The 22,169-nt window shown below is 52.6% G+C and overlaps 1 protein-coding gene across 1 annotated transcript in view; it reads right to left on the bottom strand.

The window, feature by feature from the left end:
* KIF6 (kinesin family member 6) overlaps positions 1–22,169 on the bottom strand; it is a 255,403-nt gene that overhangs the window by 28,591 nt on the left and 204,643 nt on the right. Inside the window, exon 11 of the mRNA XM_015571886.1 lies at positions 10,183–10,233. Coding sequence (XP_015427372.1) covers positions 10,183–10,233 — 51 coding nt within the window. The remainder of the gene's footprint in view (positions 1–10,182; positions 10,234–22,169) is intronic.

Raw genomic sequence — 22,169 nt, 5'->3', positions numbered from 1 at the left:
AAACTAGAGAAACACATTGATATAATAAAAAATCAGCTGGGGCTGTGCGTGGGACCCATTCCATTTGCTTCTCCAATCCACCTCCACCCTCCTCCCTCTTCCACTCTCCAGCAACTAGGACTGGTCCCAGGAGGCTGGCTGGTAGAACACTGGCCTTCCTTACTCCCCCGCGCCCCCCCGTCCTGCCTTCTGGCAAGGACTCAGCCAATGGGGAACGTGAACAAGTGACTGGAGGGTGGGAGGAGAAAAAGGCTGAGGTAGCTCCCTCCCCCACCCCCCCAACGTCTGTGCAGGTGCCCTGAGTGGGATGCACTGCTTGAAGGTCATGGCTCTCGGACGGCTAGAGACGCCCTGCACAGCCCTTTCCCTCATCACGTCCTGGGGCTCACTCACTGCTCTGCTCACTGCCTTGCTGCTGTTACCATCTCTGGGGTGTAGCAGTCTCCCTACACTGTGCTCTCAGCTTTGTCAATAAACCTTTATTCAACTCTCTTCACAGCACCTGATTTGAGTGCTGCCATCTGCTTCCTGTTTGGACCCTCACCCATATAGGTTCAAAGTGGGTGAACATCTGTTCGAATTAGGTGGTTTCCCCAGGTGAGGAACCTTTAGGTGAGGGACCCCCAGGGACCCAGAAAGCACAGAGCCTGCTCCAGCTGCTCCAGTCAGATGCCCGTTCCCCCTCTTCTCTCCGCTCCTAGGACACTGAGCTCAGCAGACTGGGAGAACGTGAGTTAGGGAGACAGGAGCCGACCTTGGACCCCACCTTCCTGGCAGGTTGCCTTAGTTGGGGAAGGAAGAGAAGTCTTATCTTTGAATGAAATTTGAATTATTGAGACTATAGTTATAACGTAAAACGACTAATGTTTTTCTGTTCTTGGTTTTGTTTGTAATTACAATGAATGACCAGTGAGTCTGGGAAGCCCAATTTCCGCCCAGGGACAGAGGAAGAACTCGCCCGATGGTGAGGATTAAAGAGACAGGGACAGAGTGAGGAAAAGGTGGTCTTCTGAGCACGTTCCAGTGAGGCGGACATGCCAGGAGCACAGGCTTTAGCTGCCGAGTGCCTAACAGGGACGGTGCGCCCGGAGGAGAAATGAGAAGTGAATTTGTTTTCATCTTTAAGCAAAGTGATCCTCACGTAAATGGTAGTGTGGAAAATGAAGGTTAATCAGAATCAAATTGGGATTCGTTTTTTACTACCTCTATTATCACAACAATTCTGCTGACACGGTCATTTCATTTGATCTCTGAACTCTTAGAATTGAATTCTTTGTAGAGTTCTGGAAATTATTATAAGCCACTTTAAAGACAAAAATGTTCAGAGGATTATATAAACAACACGCATGCACCACCTCCATGTTTTGAATAATCTAGTTGCCACAGTTGCTTCAGTTTTTGTTTTTGAACTTGAGCGTTGCAGAGCTGGCAGGAGCCTCCGCAATGCCCTCCCCAGTCACTCTCCTCTGCCCCTGAAACAGCCCACCTGTCTCAGATTCTCACTCTGTACTTTAACTAGTGACCCGGTGCACGGATTTGTGCACATTGAAAGGAAATTAATTAGAAGGTGGTCAGTGGTGTGGGACTGGGCAAGACAGGCTGACATGCCCTGGAGCCAACCTCCCTTGGTCCCTCCCTGGCCTGCCGCACCTGGGGTGGTGCCGTGGCTCAGGGGCATCTGTGGAGTGACTGGGTTCCCTCCAGCAGATGGGGTCCCTTGGGCTGGCCTGCAGGAATCGGGCTGAAACCGGCTCTCTGACATCCCCAAGGAGTCCTAGAGTGAGAGAGGGCCCTCTGCAAAGTTGCTGTCATACAGGGTATGGAATGCAAATGCAAGTGTGCAGTAAACCAGATTTGGGCCAACAGTGCCCCAGCACCAACATAACCCATGGCCGGTGGCAGAATCACGTGGCCCCGTGAGGAATCGGGCTCCCTCCTCTCTGGTTTCAGGGTGCGTCACCCGAGAACCGCTGCTGCCAAGTCACCCCAGCTCAGCAGCTCCTGCATTGAGTGTCTGCCCCCTGGTGGTCAGTGCTCATCATAGCGACTGGTCAGTATGGTCGGACACTTAGCATATTAGCCTTTTATATATATAGATGCCCCTTAAACATGACATAGCTAGCTCTTGACCTGAGAGGAGGTAGCATAGTATTCTCTTTGTAAATATTTGTTGGCCTGGACCCCTGTACATGTATGTTTGTTCATCTTTCTGCATTTATGTTGTCTTTCCCAACAAAATGTACAAAGCTCCCATTTCCTCTCCCCAATAAGCAGTATTGAAAATTTGGGGATTTGCATAAATGGTATTATTCCATATATAGTCTTCAGCAATTTTCTATTTTTCAATCACCACTGTGTTTTTGAGATTTATTCCCAGTGTTCCATGTAGATCTAGTTTATTCATGTTGACTCTGTACAGTGTTCCATGGTGTGACTATATCAGAGCGATAGCTCATCTCTCCACCCTGTCCTGGGGACCTTGGGCTCGTTGCCTATTTTTGCTGTGATGAGGACAATGCTGCGATTGTGACACCTCTCTGTGGGCATGTTCCTGGGCATGGACATGGCAGGGGTGGGGGTTTGCATAGCTTCAGTTTTCCCAGATATTGCCAGAATCGCCCCCACATGGTTTTTCGTAGACTTTAACTATACCATTCACTTTTCCCTACTTCTCTTTTCCTTTTTTTTCCTGAATGGGAACTTCGCTGTTCTGCTCCCTGGGTGCCACCTGCCCACAGCTCTGCCCTGATGGACTACATGTCTCTCTTGCACTGACTCCTGGGTTCTTACAATGGCTCCCTCGTGGTTTCCCGAATGGACACCAGTATTTCCAAAACACGACTCAAAGCTTCCTGCTGGTTGTTTGGAACACGGCACCTATGGCTTGTGTCTGAGCACAGATGACCCTGTTTTCTTGTTGGGAGGCCACTCCAAACTCAACTTCTTCGAAGAAATGGGAAGCTCATCACACACACAATCGGTCCAGAAATCACAGCGACCTTCCCGGGGCTGAGATTCGCCAAGCACAAGCGGTGATTTTTATCACGTGTAAGGGAGAGAGCATGCAGGTGGAAAGGGGACCAGCCATAATAAATGTTAGTCTACTAGACTAGATTCTACAAGACTACATTCTACTAGAGTTTTGTTTTCTGTGTTTGATAAAAACTGAGACTTTGTGTCCCCTCTCCCCAAATTCATACATTAAAATTTAATCTCCAGTGTGGTGGTATTTGGAGGTGGCCTTCAGGAGGTAACTTAGGTCATGAGAGCAAAACCCTCATGAATGGGACTAGCGCCATTATAAGAAGAGGCAAGAGGGCGTGCTCACCCCTTTCCATGTGAAGACACCATGAGAAGCCAGCAGCCTGCCAGCCAGGAGAGGGCTCTCACCAGAACCCGGGGCTGGCACCCGACCTCAGGCTCCCAGACTCTGGCACCGTGAGAAATAAGTCTCTGTTTACCAGCCACCTAGTCTGTGGTGATCTGTTGTGGCAGCGCGGGCTGATCAGGACTTTGGTCAAATGCCTCATTCATTCAAAGTAGCAGGCATGGTTCCGCACATATTTGGGAGATGAAAAATGGCTCGGCAACTGGTGGCAGGATCATCAGTGGCCGAGTCCTGGGCCTGGCTGCGCTTGTGCACAGAAGAGGGATGAATAGTGCCTGTGAGCAGATGCGGGGACAGTGGGACCCCCACAGCTGTGCCCGTTGGTGCTGGTGGCCCAGCGCCGGAGTGGGCTCTGTGGCCGGGCTCTGTGTGCCTGGCTGTCTGGTTCACGTGGTTCCAGCTCTCAGAGTCCGAGACCATGACAGTTCTGCTCCATCACGTGGACACGGTGCTCGACACTCATGCCAGCCCGGTGAGCAGATGTTCTCACATGGAGAAGGAAGCGGACATTCAGGACAATTAATGGAGCAAGGCCACAGGACTAGCACATGGTAGAGGTGCGACTCCAGCAGGGGACTCCCGACTCCAAGGTGAAGGCTCTTTCGACTAAAGCACAGCCGCTGCCCACGCCTGGCCCCAGTGCTAATGCCACGGCCCTTCTGTTCTCCAGGTTGGCTGGAGGGGAGACTGGGAGTACCCAGAGCCCAGAGCCTGGGTGATGGAAGCTGGGCAGGGACAGGGGTGGGGACCCTTCTCACTCTCAGCCTCCGCCTTGAGCCTGGAGACTTGGTCAGGGACCTTGCGTCACCGGAGCTGGTCCTATGTTCACAGGAGCCAGGGGTTAGAATAGACTCAGGGGTGAGACTGTATCACCGGCCGTACTGAGCCACCCGAGTCCTTTGGGACCAACTGACAGTCCCCTCAGCCTCGGGGCAGCTGCTTTCTTTACATTCTGCATTTTGATGGTTCATTTCTGAGAAGATGAAAACACCGCCAACCCACCCGAGCCCTCCATGTCTCCTCACCAGGTGCGAGTGTTCCCACATGTCCTAAGGAAGCCTGCGTTCACTAGGAGGTAAACTGCATGCCCTGAGGGCTGGGGAGAGCTCGATTCCTTTGTTCACTCTACAAGCCATCAGCAGGTGCCAGCTAAGGCTCAGAGACTGCGCTGGGCACAGACTCTCATTTGGCCCAACCGCCCCATTTCACAGATGTTGGAACCTGGGCCCAGAGCCCCTTAGCTGGTGTCTGGTACATCGTTAAGGCAAAAATTTGATCCTTGAGATATCACTGATTTATTCAACAAACATTGACGGAGGACCTACTGTGCACCAATCACTGTGTGTGGTGTTGGGGAGACGCAGAAGAGACTAACAGTTACCGTACAATGTGGTAAATTCCAGAAGAAACAGCTCTGGGAAGGGAAGCCAGGACGACCTGCCTTTGGAAGCGTCCTATCCATGCCTTCACCTGAAGGGACCAAGACGTGCTAACAGCTTTGGTTGAATCAGGGCGGGTGAAACTCCCGAGGCCTGCCACTTCACAGTGTCTATCCAGCCCCGCGCCCATCCCCCCAGGTTCCCACAGGGCCCGCTGTGAGGACCGCACACTGGGCGATGCCAGGGGTCCCCCCAGTTCTGCAGCAGCCAGCGGCTCCTCTGCCCATGGGGAACGCCTGCTTCACACTCGGCCTGGGCGTGCAGGGGCTCAGGGAGCCTGGTGAGTAAACGGGTGACAGTCTGGCCTTTTGCTTTCTCTTAAATTTGTTACATCAGGTGCAGAATTCCAAAGAGCAGTGCAGGCGCAATCTTAAATGATTTTACACGGAGACAGCAGGGTCGCCACTAGAGGGCACTGCAGGAACTCTGTTTGGGGGAAATGAGCTGTTTGTGACACTCAGCTGGAACAATGAAGTGAAATAGGGAGCCCTGGGCTTGGGGCCTCCCCATGGTCCCAAGGCCCCGCTGAGGATGGGCAGTGGCTGCCCTGTTTTCAGGGACAGGGAGCAACCCCCGGTGGCACTGCGGCCACAGGGGACTGGCCCAGGGGCTGCTTTGCTCCTGGGGTGTTGACAGGGGGTGGGCGGAGGCTAGTGTTTGTGGGGGAACCTCCAACGCCATTTGGAACCTGCCAATGGCCTGCTTGTGGAGCTTGTCTTGTCATTAATTCATCTTCGTCATTATTGTTGCTATCTCCTGTGACATGCCTATAATAGAGGCGACAGGATGTTCCAGCAGGTCATGCTTTCACAGAAGTTGGGGCAGGGATAACTGAGGTGTCATCCAATGAGGGCTGAGCTTCTCAGGGGCAGGATCCCCCACTTCCTTCTTCCACAGACAAAATCACGGACTGACCACCTAGCCCCCAGGGCGAGGCCAGGCGGGCAGGCGTGTGGCCAGTGTGGGACTCTTGGGGCAGCCTCAGACCTGTGTGTCTGCAGCAGCAGACTCATTGAGAGCTGGCCAGGCCCTCCTGGCTGGGCTGGGAGTGTGTGTGCCCAGGGAACAGCGGGGCAGGGGCAGGGGAAGGCTGGGCAGTGGTCGTGGTGGAAGACGGATTTGTCAGTCCTCAGGAGTTGGCCAGTGATGGGAATTTGGCGACTTCCTGGGGTTCTCTCTTCCCAAACGGCCCCTGACCCAGCCCTCCGTGCTGGCGAATGCTCAGTGGCTCAGCCGGCCGAAAGGTAAAGGCTCAGGTCCAAGGTCCTCACTGAACCCCTCAACTCACCCTTTCAGCACCCCCCCACTTCAAATCCACTCCTTAAAAACTCATCCTCCTCCCCCTCCACACACAGAAACATACCACACACGACACACACATATACCACACATACCATGCCCATGCCACACACATACCACATATACCCCCATACCACACACAGCACACATACCACATTCACCACACACATATACACCATACACACATAACCACACATACCATGCACACATGACACATACACATGCCACACACATCATGCATACCATACACATCACACACACCCACAACAACCCCTCCCCGCCCTCTCCACTTGGGCTCTGAGTCCTGCCCCTTCTCTAAGCTCAGCCCAGGCCGCAGTCTCAGTGACCTCCAGGCCACACACCCTCAGGTGGGTTCCCTCCCAAAGCCCGATGGCCAGTCCCTCTCGCCTGACACACTGTACAGCTGCTCAGCAGGGCCTGTGTCTTCTACACTTTAGTCACAGGCACTTGGTAGGACTTAGAGGGCAGCTGAGCGAGAGCCAGTCCCTGGTCAGATACTGCTCAGGACAGACACGGAGGAGCCGGCCCTCGGGGCTGGCCCCCGCTCCATCCCGGTCCGTGGGCCACGCAGGTGCCTGGCTCAGGACCTCGGCCGTGCACCCACACTTTCCTGAGCTGGGCTGCAGTGTCCGCTCGCGCTGTCAGGGAAGGTTGGTCTAAGAACTGTGCTTGAACAACATTTTGTGCGTTTTGTGGAGCTGCAGTGGGAGACGTCGCCCACGAAGCCACTCTGTCCTTCACACAAGGGTCTGCGCCCCACGTCCTGGCTGTGTTTGGTTCCAGGGAGAGATTCTATTTTTGCGGGTAAATTAGTGAGCGTGCTTCCTGTTGTCAGGAAAGAAACTGGCTCTCAGGGCGCTTCTCTCTCTGCCTCGCGGCTAGATAAGGGAGAGAGGAATTTATCGCCTGTGTGTCATAATCTGCTCGGCTGTGGGGTCCAAAAGCACTTACTCCTTCCACTGCTTTTAATGGACTTATTTTATTTTATGTTCCAATGTCTCATTATGCTTTTGCAAGATGTGTGGGTCTGGAAGCCATCTGGGGAAGCACTGATTGGGCCTATTTATTGCCCGTGCTGGCTGCTAGGGGTACAGAGACTCACCCGACTTTCTGGGAGCCCACGTTTTAGCGTGGAGAATAGCTATGGGAACGGATAATTACAAAATAGGGCTGGTGCTCTCGCAGAGGTGTGTGGGGCTGGAGGACAAAGCCGCTGTGGTGACCGGGGGCAGGTCACGGTTGAACGGTTCTGGGGACTGCAGTGGGAAGAGGACACAGTGGCACAATACATATGTGTCTAAATCTGAAATTAGATAAAGTTTTCTCTATGCATGTGGCCCCTCCCGCTGGCTAGGGCAGGCATCGGACCTCTGCCCTCTGTGGACCGCGATGCCCGCCTGGCAAGGGTGAGGGCAGCGCAGTGTGGGGGTGGGAGCGTGGGATCTGGAGCTGCGCTGTCGTGTTTGCATCCTTAACTGAGCGACATTAAGCACGTGCACGTAACCCCTTTGAGCTTTAACGGTAAAGCCAGGGCAACAGTCGTATCTGCTCGTGGGTGTTTTAGAAGCATCACAGGAGGAAACACAGGCAAAGAGCACAGAGTCATGCCTGGCTCGTGGTGAAGAGCTGAGAAGGCCTGCTGATTGTGTCATCTGCATGATGACAATACTGTGCCATCGTAGCCAGGGCCTCAAAGTGGGGGGAGCACACGGAATTCAGGCGCTAGCTGAATCTAGTTCAAGTAGAATCGTTCCCAAATGCTGCTTAATTTAAAAAGAACATTGTTTCATTGTTTCCTGAAGCAGTGGGTGGGAGTGGGCCCCGCACTAAGTCCACCAGTAACTTTTGCTTGTACGTGACATTCTTAGAACTGGCCATGGATGTGTCTCCCAGAGATCCCCTCGGACACTGGCTGTCGCATCGGGGGGCTGCTGGGCCCGGCCTCGCCTGCCCCACTCTGTCTCCCTTGGTTTCCTTGCCCACTGACTTTATAAAGGACAGGGTTCCATGGGAGGCAGGCCATGAAGGAGGGCCGTCATGGACTTTCAGCCAGGAAGCGGGTAGAAGTCATCATGAGAGCACACGCACACACACACATACACGCACACACACACACATGTGCAGAAGTTGGCCTCTCAACGGACACTTGTCTGTGCCAGTGGTGTGATGGTAGATGTGTAACCACGGGCTCTATTTATAATGTGTTAGTTCCTAGGTGTAAACGGTCCCACCACGCTGACCTCAAGGTGCCTGGGCCACGCCCTGAACGTGGTCTAAAGAGACACACGGGGAGCCCCACCATCAAATCCATCTCCATGAGACAGACCCCGTGATGTCAATGACCTTGAGCACAGAGATGACAATAAAATGTGGTAAATTATTCAGGAAGGGGTGGATTTTGAGTACAGTGGGGCCTTGACTTACGAGCTTAATTCTTTCCATGACAGAGCTCGTAACTCAAATTACTCGTATGTCAAATCAAAAAGTGAACGAGACACGTGATGCTGGGCTGATGTGGTGGCATTCATTGTGACGTTCGCTGCGCCAACTAGCGGTGGGGTATCTGAAGCTGGCTCATAACCTGAATTTTAGCTCGCAACTCAAAGCAAAAAATCGGCCGAGAGACGGCTCATAACTCGAAAAACTCATTAGTCGGGACACTCGTAAGTCAAGGCCCCACTGTATTTGTTACCTTTGTTTTTTTCAATGTAATTTACTTAATTGTATATAATTAACTTTAACGCCAGCTGTGTTTAACACGGTTCCCAAGTTCTCGAAAGGGTAGCACGCGCTCTTCTGACACGAGCGGCGGCCCTCTCTCTGGCGCCCCTGGGCCTGGCCTCCCTTCACCAGTCAGTCTCCTCCACACGGCACCGCTCGGCTCACGACAGTCACCCAGCCCCGCTAACCATCACCCTCAGAGGCACATACAGGAGGCAGGCCTGGCAGGCTGACCTGCCCTCAGTCCTGGGGCCGAGCTCTGGCCAGTGTGTCCCGGGCCTCCCTGCTCTTTATTTCTGATGTAATCAGCAGTTGTTGAAACTATCATTATTATTACCGAAACCAAACAACCAGCCTTCCTAATGATCAAGTTCCTAGGTCACAGGGGTCATCCTCGTGACCCCGGGCTGCCCGCTATTCTCCGCTAGGAGTCCCTGCTGCTGGATTTCTCAGGTCCGGGCCACTCCAGGGCCAGGCCACCCTGGACAAGCTCTTTGTTTGGGATAAACACGTTGCATATTTAACTGAAGCTGCATGTGTGCTTGGTCCCAGGCTGCAGAGGAGCACGCTGGCCCTGCCCAGGTGCCTGCCCATCAGCCTCTCTGGGGCTGCACGCTCCTCCCAGCACACTTCCTCGGGGCACAGGCCAGAAGGGAGCATTGTCTGCAGATGTCGCTGCTTAAAAGGCGCCAAAGGCCTTCAAATTAGAATGTCACGGTGCTTGTTTAGTGTTCGCATTATCCACGTGCAGAGGTGCGTGTGCCACGGCTGTGGGCAAAAGCAGCGTGGGGCTAAAAGCACCAAGTGCAGACTCAGAGAACTGGTCCGAGTTCGAGTTTCACACTGAGAAGCCCTGTGACCTTGGGAAGTCATTGGATCGCCTTCACACGGAAAGTGCACTTACCTTTTGGACGGTGGTGAGGATGGAAGGAGACGGGCACGGAGGCTGCTTTAACCGCGAGTCCTCACTGTAGGACTAGTTAGCAGTGGCTCTAGGAAGCTCAGAGAAGGACTCTGAGGGGCTGGGATGTGGGGTGAATTTAGTTTGGGGTGTGGGGTGGACAAGGCCAGGAGGATGAGGCAGCAGCTGGGAGGGTGGGGTGCCTGGTGCTGATGCTGGGAGCAAGCACACAAGTGGAGGAAACTGGTCCCTGGGAGGAGGGGCGTCTGCAGGAAGCTGCACTGACAGCAGACCTCCTTTCCCTCAGCTTCCCCAGGGTGTGGGCGGGTTATGTTCTAGCTGAGGGTGGGGCTCCAGGCAGGTGAGCTGGTGTAACCTTCGCCTTCCTCCCACAGCCTCCACTCTGTACTCACCTAGAGCCGCTTGCTGCAGATGCCGCTGGGTGATAGCTTCCTTCAGGTGACCTGTCGGAGACACAAAGGAAAAGCGCTTGTGAGTTCCCAGGGGCTGGGAGGAAGATGGCCTCAGGAGCATGGGGCAAGCTGAAAAGAAAGGCAGAGTAAGGGAGACAAAAGCAGGTGCAGCTTCCAAGAAGAGCCCTTCTCTGCCCGAATTTTGTTGGAAGAAGAGGCTGCAAAGGTTGGGGCCCTGGCACATCACTGCCAATTCACATTTCACCTTTGGAGCCAATCATTTTGGGGGTCAGCTTCTTAGCCTGTCACTGATAATCTTTGCTAGGGCTCTGAGCTCTTACACAGGGAGGCAGGGTTTGATGTTTTAATGGCTTACAGGGCCAGTTTTAAATCCACTTAATTCTTTTAAGCTATATGAAATTGTGTCCAAAGAAAAAGATGGTAGTTTTGGTTAATCAACACCTTAAGATAAACACAACAGTTGACCATTTGGTATGACGCACAGATAATTCTAGGTTGTATTAATAAAAGTATAGTGTGTAGATCAAAGGAGGTGACAGCAGTCATCAGACCACAGCTGGTATTTGTTCTAGGAGCAACTCTTTATAAGGAACATTAGTAAAAGAGAAAATATTTAGAAGATAGTAACTGGGATGGCGAGGGGTCTGAAACGATGCCAGATGAGAACTATCTGAGGTGACCTGAGGCATTTGGATGGGGAGGGAAATACTGGGAGGGAGAGGAGGCATGGAGATAACTGCTGTTTTAGAAAATCTAAACACTGTCAAGGGGATGAGAAAACATTTGTTTTTGTCCGACTGCTGAGGGCAAAAGTCACGCTGACTGAAGGCAGACATGGGCTCCATATGAGGAAGAAACAGCTCATCAAGAGGACTGTCTCAACACGATTAAGTGGTTTCAAAATGGACTAACCTGATGGCCAAGCCTCTTCCTGCTCAGGCAGAAGCTGGGTGACCGCGCTGGGTGGTTGGCGTGAGAACGCCGGCCCTGGGCAAGGGTTGGGACAACATGCCTGCAGGTTCCCTCAGTCTCTAAAGCTCTAGGAGTCTGTGCCCGAGGGAGGGGGAAGCCACAGCCCTGAGGCTTATGTGCGAGGGCTCAGCACACCAGTGAAAATGTCAGTCTGTCTACAGTGCCTGTCCCATTGGGAGATGTGGTCCGGCCGCTGGGGGACTCCAAGGGAGCCTGGGAACCTCATCGCTCCCTTGTCTCATGTATTTCTTTCTTGACACAAAGTGCATTCGGCCCTTCGGAGGCTGCGGCTGAGCTGCAGTCAATGAAGCGGTCACAGGAGGCCTTGCCGCTCACTCACAGCTCTCGGGCACTCCTAGAACGTCATGACTGGGTCAGAGGTCATTCGGTTTAGCTTCCCACCACCTTTAGGAATGCCTTCTACAGAATGAAATGGCCACTTCCCCGCCCACTTGTGTGTGTCCCGGCTGTCCCACTGATGATGTTGCATAAGGAATTACTGAGGTGGCGTCCACACCTGCTTCCTTTACTCTCAGACTCTGGCCGGTCAGTTGTCTGGAAGAGCAGAGAAAGGATCCTCTCTCGTCAGCAGTGAGGGCCCTCCACCCCTCAGGGTGCTAGGATTCCTCCACTCAGACGTGTCCTTTCTGGGTTAGACCAGCTCCTTTGCTCCCTCTCGGAGGCTGCTGTGCAGCTGGGCCCAGGCGTGCACTGTGCCAGTCTGCATCTTCACAGAGAGGAAGCCAGGGGCATAGCAATGATTGCCCCAATTCCCAGTGGGGAAGGTAGGTGCTGAGAGGGAGCTGGGGATGTGGACACCCGGCTCAAGGATGAGCACTGGGAGGGCCCCGAGCCAACAGGAACACAGCCTGAACCACAGGCCAGCCCCAGCCCCAGCCCCAGATCGGACCTCCTCCTGCCCCCACGCGAGGGGAAATGACCATCACTGTCTTCACCAGCATAGTGAAGAAGTTGGGGTGAGGGGTGCTGCTGGGTTGAGACTCCAGCTGAATCAATACCACTGACTTGAATTTTAAAGCACAGCACACACATCCTATATAATAAAAGCCTAATATCCTAAGTGTTCAGTTGACCGGACAGCCATTCAACCAATCAAAGCATAATGTGTTAATGATATGCTAAGGCCTCTCAACCGCTTGCTATGATGTGCACTGACCACCAGGGGGCAGATGCTCTGACTGGTAGGTTAGTTTGCTAATGGGGTCTGGCTGATCGGGACTGAGGGAGATAGGCTAGACACGCCTTGAAGCCCTCCTGTGGTCCCTCCCCGGGTGCCCAACCTCCCACATCCCTCCCTGGCCCTGATTGTGCACCAGTGGGAACTGTCTCACAATCCAAAACCTCTCAGGGGATGACGGAGAGCCGGTTTCAGCCCGATCCCACAAGGGGAGCGCCACTCAGCCAGAAGCTGGGCTCATGGCTGGTGAGTGCAGTGGTGGTGGCAGGAGTCTCTCCTGCCTCCATGGCAGTGCTAAGGATGTCTGACTGCCATCAGCTGGACATCTCCCTAGGGCTCCCGGACTGCGAGAGGGCACAGGTCAGGCTGAGGGATCCCCACCCTCCCGAGTGCATGAATTTCGTGCACTAGGTCTCTAGTTCTTCAAATAAAAGGCCACGGTGGTGTGACAACGGAGCACACACTTAGACTCATCTGTTTGCTTAGCACAGGCTAGCAGGGCTTTCTCCTGCCCACAGTGGGGAGACCCAGTGTCCCCGGGCCGGGCCTGCTTCCTGGGACCTGGCCCAGGGGCCTGGCAGAGGGAGCCGCCCAGGAGCCTGGGTACCACCTCCCAGTGACACTGCAGGTGACCTGCTCCTGTGGCGCCTCCTTGACCCCTGCCTTCCCCACCACCGGCCTCCCTGACCTGGGTCTCCCTGATGACGTGCCCCGCCTCATGCACCGCCCCAGTGGGTGCTCAGCCTGGCCTGTCATGACCTCCAGCTCCAGCTGGAATGACGGCTCCCCCGGCCGGACCCTGGGAAGCGCCTCTGGAAGGACCGGGTCAAGGACCTCACAGCCCCAGCCTGGGAAGAGCCGCTCGTGTGAATAAAGACAGGATTTGGCCACCGGGATTGAAAGGTGTATAAACGCCATGGGCATCCTACCTGCTCACGGAGCAGTGAGCTATTCCTGGGGGACAAAAGGCCATCTTGCTCCATATTGCTAACGGCATGTTTACAATGTGTTTACTGATGCTCTGTTTCGGCGAATTGGCTAATATCTCTCACCACAGGGCAATTTTTGTTTTTGAGATCTTCCCAAACAAGCTTCTAAAAATAGCCCGATGGCTGATACCTAACTGCATTTGCCAACAGGACCAGTCCTCATGTGGAGATAAGTCTGCAGTCGGCGGCATCTTACAGCTCCCCAGGTTTTGGCAGAGGGAGGAGCTGAGGGGGTGGGGGCTGTGGAATTCGCTCCACATGCAGCTTGCTGTCATGAGCATGGTGATACATTTGCTGGTCTTGGCCTGGGTTCCTGGACCCGTCCCCATCCCGAGGTATGGTAAAGAGATGAGGCGGAAACAGAACTCCTGGCCCGAGGCAGGAGGTGGTCCGGGAGGGAGGCCGGGGAGGGGAGCAGGGCTGGCTTGGAGAAGAGTGGTAATGGGTCATTTTGTCTCCAGTAATTGACAGCAGTCCCTGCCAGAAATTCTCTCCCTTTCTGATTCACTAATTGTCAGAGTAGAGATGGCAGCAGCAGGTAATGGGGTGGGGCATCAGATAACGCTGGTCCCTTATCCCTTGATCCTCCCAGGAATCTTGAGATATAGGAAATCAGGAATGATGGGGGTGGGGGGGTGGGTCCCCCAGAGGAGATGCACAACCTTAGGAGTAGCCACGTGCAGGGTGTGCGTTCCACATGGCATGCGGCTTCTCTGTACCAGCTCGTGCATGAGAAAAGTATTATCACCGTGCAGAAAAGCATTACCACTTATTTTTCACATTGACGTTCAGTCTTCTGGGTCAAACACTTTTCCTTAAACTTCACACTGTACTTTGCATGCCTGTTAGTTTGGAATCAGTCACTGAGCCAAGCCGCTCAGCTGGTCCGGAGCGGGGCTCTTCGCTCACAGCCCCTGGTGGGGCTGCTGCAGGCTGTGGGAGCCCGTCTCTGCTGGGCCTCACCGAGGGTGTCGATGTAGCTACAGGCGGGAAATATTGACGCTCATCTGCTATAGGGTAAGCTCTCTGCTCCAAGGGCTGTAGAATGTAAATGCTCCTGTACATGTAATGTAAATGCAACCGGTAGTAAATGCTCTCCTAGCTCAGGAAAGTTAGCATGCAGCAGGGGCCGGCAAACAGGTGGCCGCGTGCTCTTCCTCCATAGCTGGACCCACGCTGACCCTGTTCCTTCATTGTGGACGGTTCCCTTTCATGCTGAGCCTAAGTTTGGCTGTTTTTTTGTTGTTGTTATATTTTTGTTGATTTCAGAGGGGAAGGGAGATGGGGAGAGAGATAGAAACATCAATGATGAGAGAGAGTCACTGGTTGGCTGCCTCCTACATGCCCCCCACGGGGGACCAAGACCACAACCTGGGCATGTGCCTCAACTGGAATCGAACCGTGACCTCTTGGTTCATAGGTTGACACTCAACCACTGAGCCACACTGGTCGGACTGAGTTTGGCTTTTTGACACAGCACTTTGGGCAGCGATAACCAGCCACTTAGGCTGGATTTGAGAAGAAGCCAACCTCTTTGCCATTTTGATTATAGTAGAAAGTTACTACAAATTTGTTGATAGACAAAGTTCAGTTCAAATCCCAATTCTGCCACTTCCTGGTTGGGCAGGTTACTTAACACCTCTAAGCCTCAATGATATCATTTGAAAAAATGAGAATAATGCTGTAACTGTGATACTATCTGCCTCACCGTGTCTCAGGAATCTTGGAGCATCAAGGGAGAGTGAACGTGCACAGCCGATACACCTCATGAGCTTTAGCTATGAAGGCACTTTCCGATATTGAAAAGATATTACATGCATAAGATGACAGGTCCTGGTGGCTAAATGTCAAATCCACAGCAGAGATAAGCTTAGAGGAGGGAGAGGTGGGTAAGTGGCATCAGGAAAGGCATCATTATTGACGGTGAGACTTAAATAGATCCCCAAAGAGCAGATCTTTTAAGGTGGGCTTGGGAAAGGCATTCTGGCCACAGAAGGCTAGACTGTTGGGCAATATGAGCCAGGGGCAGGGCTGGCTGGGGAAGGGCTGGGAAGGGGGCCTTGAATGGAAATGTAGGGCTGGGGGAGACCGAATCTATTTTTTTAAAAAATATATTTTTATTTATTTCAGAGAGGAAGGGAGAGGGAGAGAGAGAGATAGAAGCATCAATGATGAGAGAGAATCATTGATTGGCTGCCTCCTGCATACCCTCTATTGGGGCCTGAACCTGCAGCCCAGGTATGTGCCCTTGACTGGAATTGAACCTGGGACCCTTTAGTCTGCAGGCTGACGCTCTGTCCACTGAGCCAAGCCAGCTAGGGCTAGACTGAATCTATTCATACTGGAGTCCAGAGTCCTAGGTCATCACTAAAAGCTCTGGTCAAATGGGTTCTTCTGTTCACCTCTACGGCTCACATCCCAGTAAAATCCATGTAGAATGAACATCGGTAGCGGACTGGGGCGAGGAGAGATACACAGACTACGTCTCCTGCCTGAGGGGCCCCGTTGAAAGCGAAGGTCTGGTTGGGGCCCTGAATTAGGTGTTGATGAAGCCGAGAGGGGGAAGCCAGTCTCTTTGTGCTAACAGAGGAGACGGTGATCACTGAAGGCTAGGCTTTCTCAAGGCTGCTTGAATGGCTATCTGTGAAAGCGACGGGCTTAGCCTAAACTGAATGCGCCACCTTGAGATGAACTGCCAACAAACGGGTGTGTAAATCCTTCCACGCCTCTTCTCCTTGTTAATCTACTTTTCATCAGTTTTATTTAAACTTGCTTGAATCATTTGAATATCTATGGAGACAGGACCACCTCTCTCCACAGTAGCTGTGGTGGGTAAAATAAAAAAAGGGGAGACTATTGAGAAAACGTGGCTGGGTTAGGTGACGGGACATATTTCTGAAGCCCGGACATGAGACGGAGATGCAAGATGGCGAGTGGAGCCAGGCCTCAGCTCGCAGGGCTCAGGGTCCGGGGCCGGGAGGGTGACTGAAAGGGCACACGCGAGACAGGGGATGAGACCTGGCCCAGAGTTTGAAGCTGCAGGTTGGGGTGTGACCCCCATCACCCAACCTGTGAGTGAAAGGCGACTGAGAAGAAAACAGTGCTGCCAGACGCCACTTGGGGCTCTGGTCACATGCCACGGCGCCCAGGGAGGGAGGGGCAAAGTCAGCCCCCTCCAGCTGGGAAGTGCAGCTGCCCGTGACTCCATGGCCAGGTCGGCCACAGCCCAGCACTGCCCTGGAGTGTCCCTCCAATGACCACTGTCCACCGCCACTTCCGGACGGGGGGCCCGGAAGGTCTGTCAAGCGGAGGGGGGCGAGCACAAAGGGAGACAGAGAGAAAGAGAGAAAATGTGTTTCATTAAAAATGGGCCTGCTCACCCAAATGCCAAACTATATGAAGAAATCTAATGCTAGAAAAGATAGCAAAATCAATAGCTGGAACATGAATTCGTTACAGATGAAAGTAATTTCCTGGACAGGCAGATCAAGACATTTATTGATGCAGAAGCTCAGAGGATGAATTAGTCCTGCTCTCCAGTCTACGGCACGGTCCCCAGCAGTCTGCACGCCTGCGTGTGTGCATTTCTATCCCCGCCTCGGCCCATCCCTCTCCCGCCCCCCTTCCCTCCAATGGGCAGGCAGCCTAACTCCTGGACACACACACTTTTGTTGTTTGTGTTCTGACCGTCTGTGTTACAGTTTTTTATTGAGCTACAGTTCTCACTCTGTTTCTTACTTATCAGTCCTGCTTTTGACATCTACTCATTTTGCTTTGTGTGCATCTAATTCTCAGTGACTAACTGCGGCATACACCCCACAGTGTGCACCCCGACATTTGATGCCCCTTTCCTGAGGTTGGAAGAGCCGAATTGCCTCCCACTCCCAAACACAGGCAGCGCTGTGAGCACCATCCTGGAGGCGCAGTCTGACACGGCCGGAGGGGGCTGCTCTGCTGGGTGCAGCGGGCCCGGTACTTGATGTGAGGGCTGCTCGCCAAGACAACGGGTCGGCCCGTACTTCCGAGGCAGATGGGGAGGTAAGCGCGCTGAGAATACTCAGAGACGAATAAAGGCGTGCGCTTTCTTTAAAAGAAACCATGCAACCAATCGGTGTCAAGAAAATAGTAAGTGGAAAGAACGGAATTTTGAAATAAAAATTAGAGTGATGGAAACAAAACAAAAAATCAATAGAAGGAACGAGGGAATAAACCACAGACGACATATTTTAAAGGCAAATTGGTGAATTGGAAGATAGTGTAGAAACACTCGTCCAAACACAGAAGAGAGAAACATGGGAAAGAGCCGCCAAAGCCGCGGGGAAGCTTCTGAGAGGGTTCCTGTCCGCCTAACACGAGTTCTGGAAGAAGAAAGAGATGGGCCAGGGAAGAAGGAAATGTGAAGAGACAGCAGCTGGGATTTTCCAAATGAAGAAAGCTGTCAGCCCCTGGATTGAGCGTGACTCTGAGTACTGAGCAGGATGGATGTCAATAAACCCGCCCCTAGAAGCATCACCGCAACCACAGGGCTTCAGGGAGGGGGGGCCGCCCCACCCGCCTCCAGGGGACCTGCCCGGGTGACAACAGGTGCCAGGAGACAACGGGAGGAAGTGCCGTCAACTTGAATTTGATAGGTTGTCAAACTGCCATTCACGCGTGAGGGTGCCATGAAGACATTCTGTGATGAGGGGACCAAGCATATCCCACCCACAGAAGCCTCCTGCCCCGAGGAGACCTCAGGCCAGAGGCAGCCATGCACGAGGTCAGGTGCCTGGGCTCCGAGACAGGGCCCTGGCGGGCACGCCGCTGAGCTACTTGCTCCGGGTGTGTTTGCAAGTGAAAAGTAGGGGTAATAGCAGTGGCTGCTGTGAGGACTGCATCAGGCCACGTGGGCACAGTGCCTGGAGGGGTGCCTGGCACCAAGGGTAAAAATTATCATTGTGATCGATAGGAAGAAAAATAAGCAGAGATAGGTGGGATAAGAAGGACAATGATGAGCATAAAGACAAATAAAATATTCAACTATTGACCATAAAAGCTCGTGTGTGTGTGTGTGTGTGTGTGTGCGCGCGTGCATGTATGAGTGTTCATGTGTCATGTGCATGCATGTGTGTGTGTGTGTGTGTGTGCGCGCGCATGTATGAGTGTCCATGTGTCATGTGCATGCATATGTGCACTTATGCATGATCTTATGAGCAGGGAGGTGATGGGAGTGGACAGCCACAGAGCTGTTATGATGGGTTACCTGATGGTGGGAGATGAATTGGATAGAAGAGGCAGTGCCAAGTCAGATGAGAAAAAAATTGTGCTTTAATAAGTGTGTCTGACTTACAGTTTATGTAAAAGTATATTTGCATATATTGATAAAAATAAATAAAAAATTAAAAAGCCATTGCAATACCCTTCCTTGAGAGGGAAGTGAGGTGTTAGAGAGCATGTGAAAATTCTGCTGGGCACCTGCCACACGTGTGACGCATCCGCCCCGGGTGCTGACTGCAATGTTCATGACCCATCTCAGCGACAGGGTTGGGCAGTGACTCGTCCCAGCTTATTTGTGGGAGCCCTGTCATTGCCCAGGAGCCTGCGGATTAAGGGGTGGCGGTGAGGATGGCGGGTCCAAGGGAGCCCACACAGCAGCCGCGAGCCCCTGGCCTGGGCGGGGAGTGTCTGAGAAGCCTTCGCCCTCCTTTGGGGCGAGGAAGACAGGGTGCCTCCTGGGGTCCTCAAGGAGAAAGGCCCAGTGATGAGGCGTCGAGCACAGACCGGGGATGGTCTCAGTGCTGAGCAAACACTTAAACAGGTTATCATCCCAAAATGACACTTCAATTGTCCAGAATCCAAGATTCTTCTTCCATTTAGGATGCCAAGCACCATATTTGGTAACGTTACTAAGTCACAGAGAGAGGAAAAAGCAATTTATTCTTAAAGATATTAATTTGAAGAAAAACATTGTAACTTGACATGACCTCCCACACCCCCTCAGGTTTCTCAAGAGCGCCCATCACCCTGACCCGGTCTTGCGGAGGAGGTGCGCCTGGTAATGGATGAGCGCTTCAACTCAGGCTGAAACTGCAGACACAGTCTGGGCTTCCAGACCGCTCCCCTCTGATCACTGGGGCAGGGCATGGGGATCACACTTTGGGGGGTGCTCTCATTTATAAAAAATGATCCAATGATACCATGTCTGGGAGACCCAGTTTCTTCTTCTGTGGGATTTTCATTCTGGCTACCCAAGTAATCACCATAATCACACAAGATTAGCACATTCTGTCGGAAGCTTAGGCATTTGGCTCTGTCTATGCTTAATTAAGCTAAGGAGCTTATTAATATCACTATTCCAGCATGTGATAATATTCTATAAACAGTTCAGAGAATTAAGCAAATAGGCTCATTTGTTAAAAGCTCACGCAAATGTGCGCGTAGGTAAGCACAGGAAAAATTTCAGTTCAGCTCCCAGCATGCACTGTTCAGTACAAAACACCTCGGGGAGCTGAGGGCTCCTGGCTGTGTGGGCACCTGCCCAAGAGATGCTGCTTTAGATGCTTAGATGTTCTTATCTCAGCGAAGGGAGGAAAGAACCAGCTTCCAAGGCCTGCCTGGAGGAGGAGCTGCAGACCACAGTCCTTCCTTCCATTTGCAGATGTGGCTCTGGCTGGGGTGAGTGGTGGGCCCATGCAGCATGGCCTTAGACCAGTGGTTCTCAACTTTGGCTGCACATTAGAATCACCTGGGAATCTTTTTAAAATCCTGATTTCTGGACCTCGTCCGCCAGAAATTCTGTTTCTTTGTTATGGGGTGGGGCCACAACATTAGTAACAAAGAAACTGAATTTCCGGAGAATGAGGTCCAGGAATCAGGATTTTGAAAAGATTCCCAGGTGATTCTAATGTGTAGCCAAGGTTGAGAACCACTGCCTTAGACTTTTACACTCAAGGCTCCTCTGTGCCAGTGAGGGTATGGTAGGTACATTCCACCTCTTCCCAAAGCCCCCTCTCACTGAGGCTGGTTTGTATGGGCCCCTTAGTGACTGTGGAGGTAAGGGCAGGGTTCTACTAAGGGGTGAAATAAAATCCAAGCATGATGATGTGTGGTTTGGCAATAGACAGGGTGTCCCCAACAATGTATACGCACACTTTGAATCATTATAAAGGCAGTGCTTATTAAAATGCATTCATTTTCAACATTGAGGTATCAGCTGTTAAAGTGTATACATGGTTGGGGACACCCTGTATATAATTTTTAGATGGGTTAAAACATGCAAACAGTGAGTTTTACATGGCTCCTTGATATAAATAATAAACTCTTCCTCCAAGACAAAGCTCGATTCTATTCATTTAAATCAGCTGGTGCTTAAAAAAAGTCAGCAGAGAGAAACGTGCCCGGTGAAGGCCCAGGGCCGGGCAAGCTGCCGGCCGGCCGGCCTGTGGATAACAGTCGGTGCTCCTCGATGTGGGGGCTGCTCTCCAGTTGCTGGGGCTGGAGATGAGGAGAACATGCCCCGGGGTTATAAATAAGAGACAAAATCAAATGGAAACGGTTTCAGCTGTCAGGTTCAAGTCATGTTTTATGTGCTGCATAGACTTGTTGCTCCTCTCGGGTGCAGTGGGCCAGGCCCTCTGTTTAACCCACACGGGTTTCTGGGCTCTGTCCCTGCAGTCCCTTACTGTGGGGTGCGGGGGGGCAGGAGGCTGGTATATATTAGCACAACTCAGGGGGGTCATCTGAAGAAGCCAAAGGGTGCCGAGTCCCAGGGAAGGAGCTAGTGGGGACCCTGGGAGTCCCGGTGGAGGCAGGAAGCCAGGGGAGGGCGTCTGGCCTGTAGAGACCACGGAACTGCCGTGGAGGCTCCCTCAGGAGGAGGAGCCACGGACAACGGCAGGAGAAGCAGCAGAGGGAGGCCTGGGCCTGGCAAAGTGGGAAGAACATGGGCTTTGGGGGCAGGAGCCACCAACTACCTGTGACCTCGGGCTACTGAATCCCTCTGGGCTTCACTTCTTCCTTTAAATAGGATGATAACACCTTCAAGGCAAGGTTGCTGCGAGCATTAGAGAAATGTGCATACGGCACCCAGCACAGGGCCTGGCACATCGCAGGTGCACAGTAAGCAGGGTAGTCATGGTGGTGGAGTAGTGAGAGTAATTACCATGGCGGGGGAGGGGGGTTGCAATACAGATAATCATACAGAAGGATGCAAACCCATTGCAATAGTTTCTAAGGCCTTGGTTATGGTCAAATATGATAAGACACTGGCATTTCCCCCTCCTCTTTTCTGAAGGCATCCTTAAGGCCTAAGCTAACAAGTTATCTAGGCCCCAGTGGACTAAACGGAGGTGCCTCTACACCCCCGTGAGAACAGTCACTTGTCCGTGCAATAGTCACAGCGCAGGGCTTCCCAAAGCAAAGCTTTGGCCTTTTGGCAGCCCCTGGCTCCAACCACAACCAAGAGGGCTCCAATGCAGGGCCCCGTCTTCAGCCTCTGCCTTCCACTCACTCACTCAGCCTCAAATTCACTGCTACTTTCATTGGCACCAGGATTTTCCGGATTCCCTAATGTAGTCAAATAGGATGGATTTCGGAATTGGAAGTAAATGGCTTTTTCATAAGCTTGCTTGAAATCTACACTAATAAAAGACAAACATGTAAATTGACTGTATCTTTGCTATGCCTTAAGCCATGCCCACCAGCCAATCAGAGCGACTATATGCAAATTAACCCTACCAAGATGGCAGCTGGCAGCCACGGAGCTGAAGCAAGCAGGAGGCTTGGTTGCTCCAGTGATGAAGGAAGCCAAGTTTCCCAGCTGGCTCTGA

The sequence above is a fragment of the Myotis davidii genome, unplaced genomic scaffold, assembly GCF_000327345.1.
Source record: "Myotis davidii unplaced genomic scaffold, ASM32734v1 scaffold289, whole genome shotgun sequence".
In the NCBI taxonomy this organism is placed as follows: domain Eukaryota; kingdom Metazoa; phylum Chordata; class Mammalia; order Chiroptera; family Vespertilionidae; genus Myotis; species Myotis davidii.
Note: the sequence above shows the minus strand (reverse complement) of the source record. Positions and strands in the feature narration are given on the sequence as shown.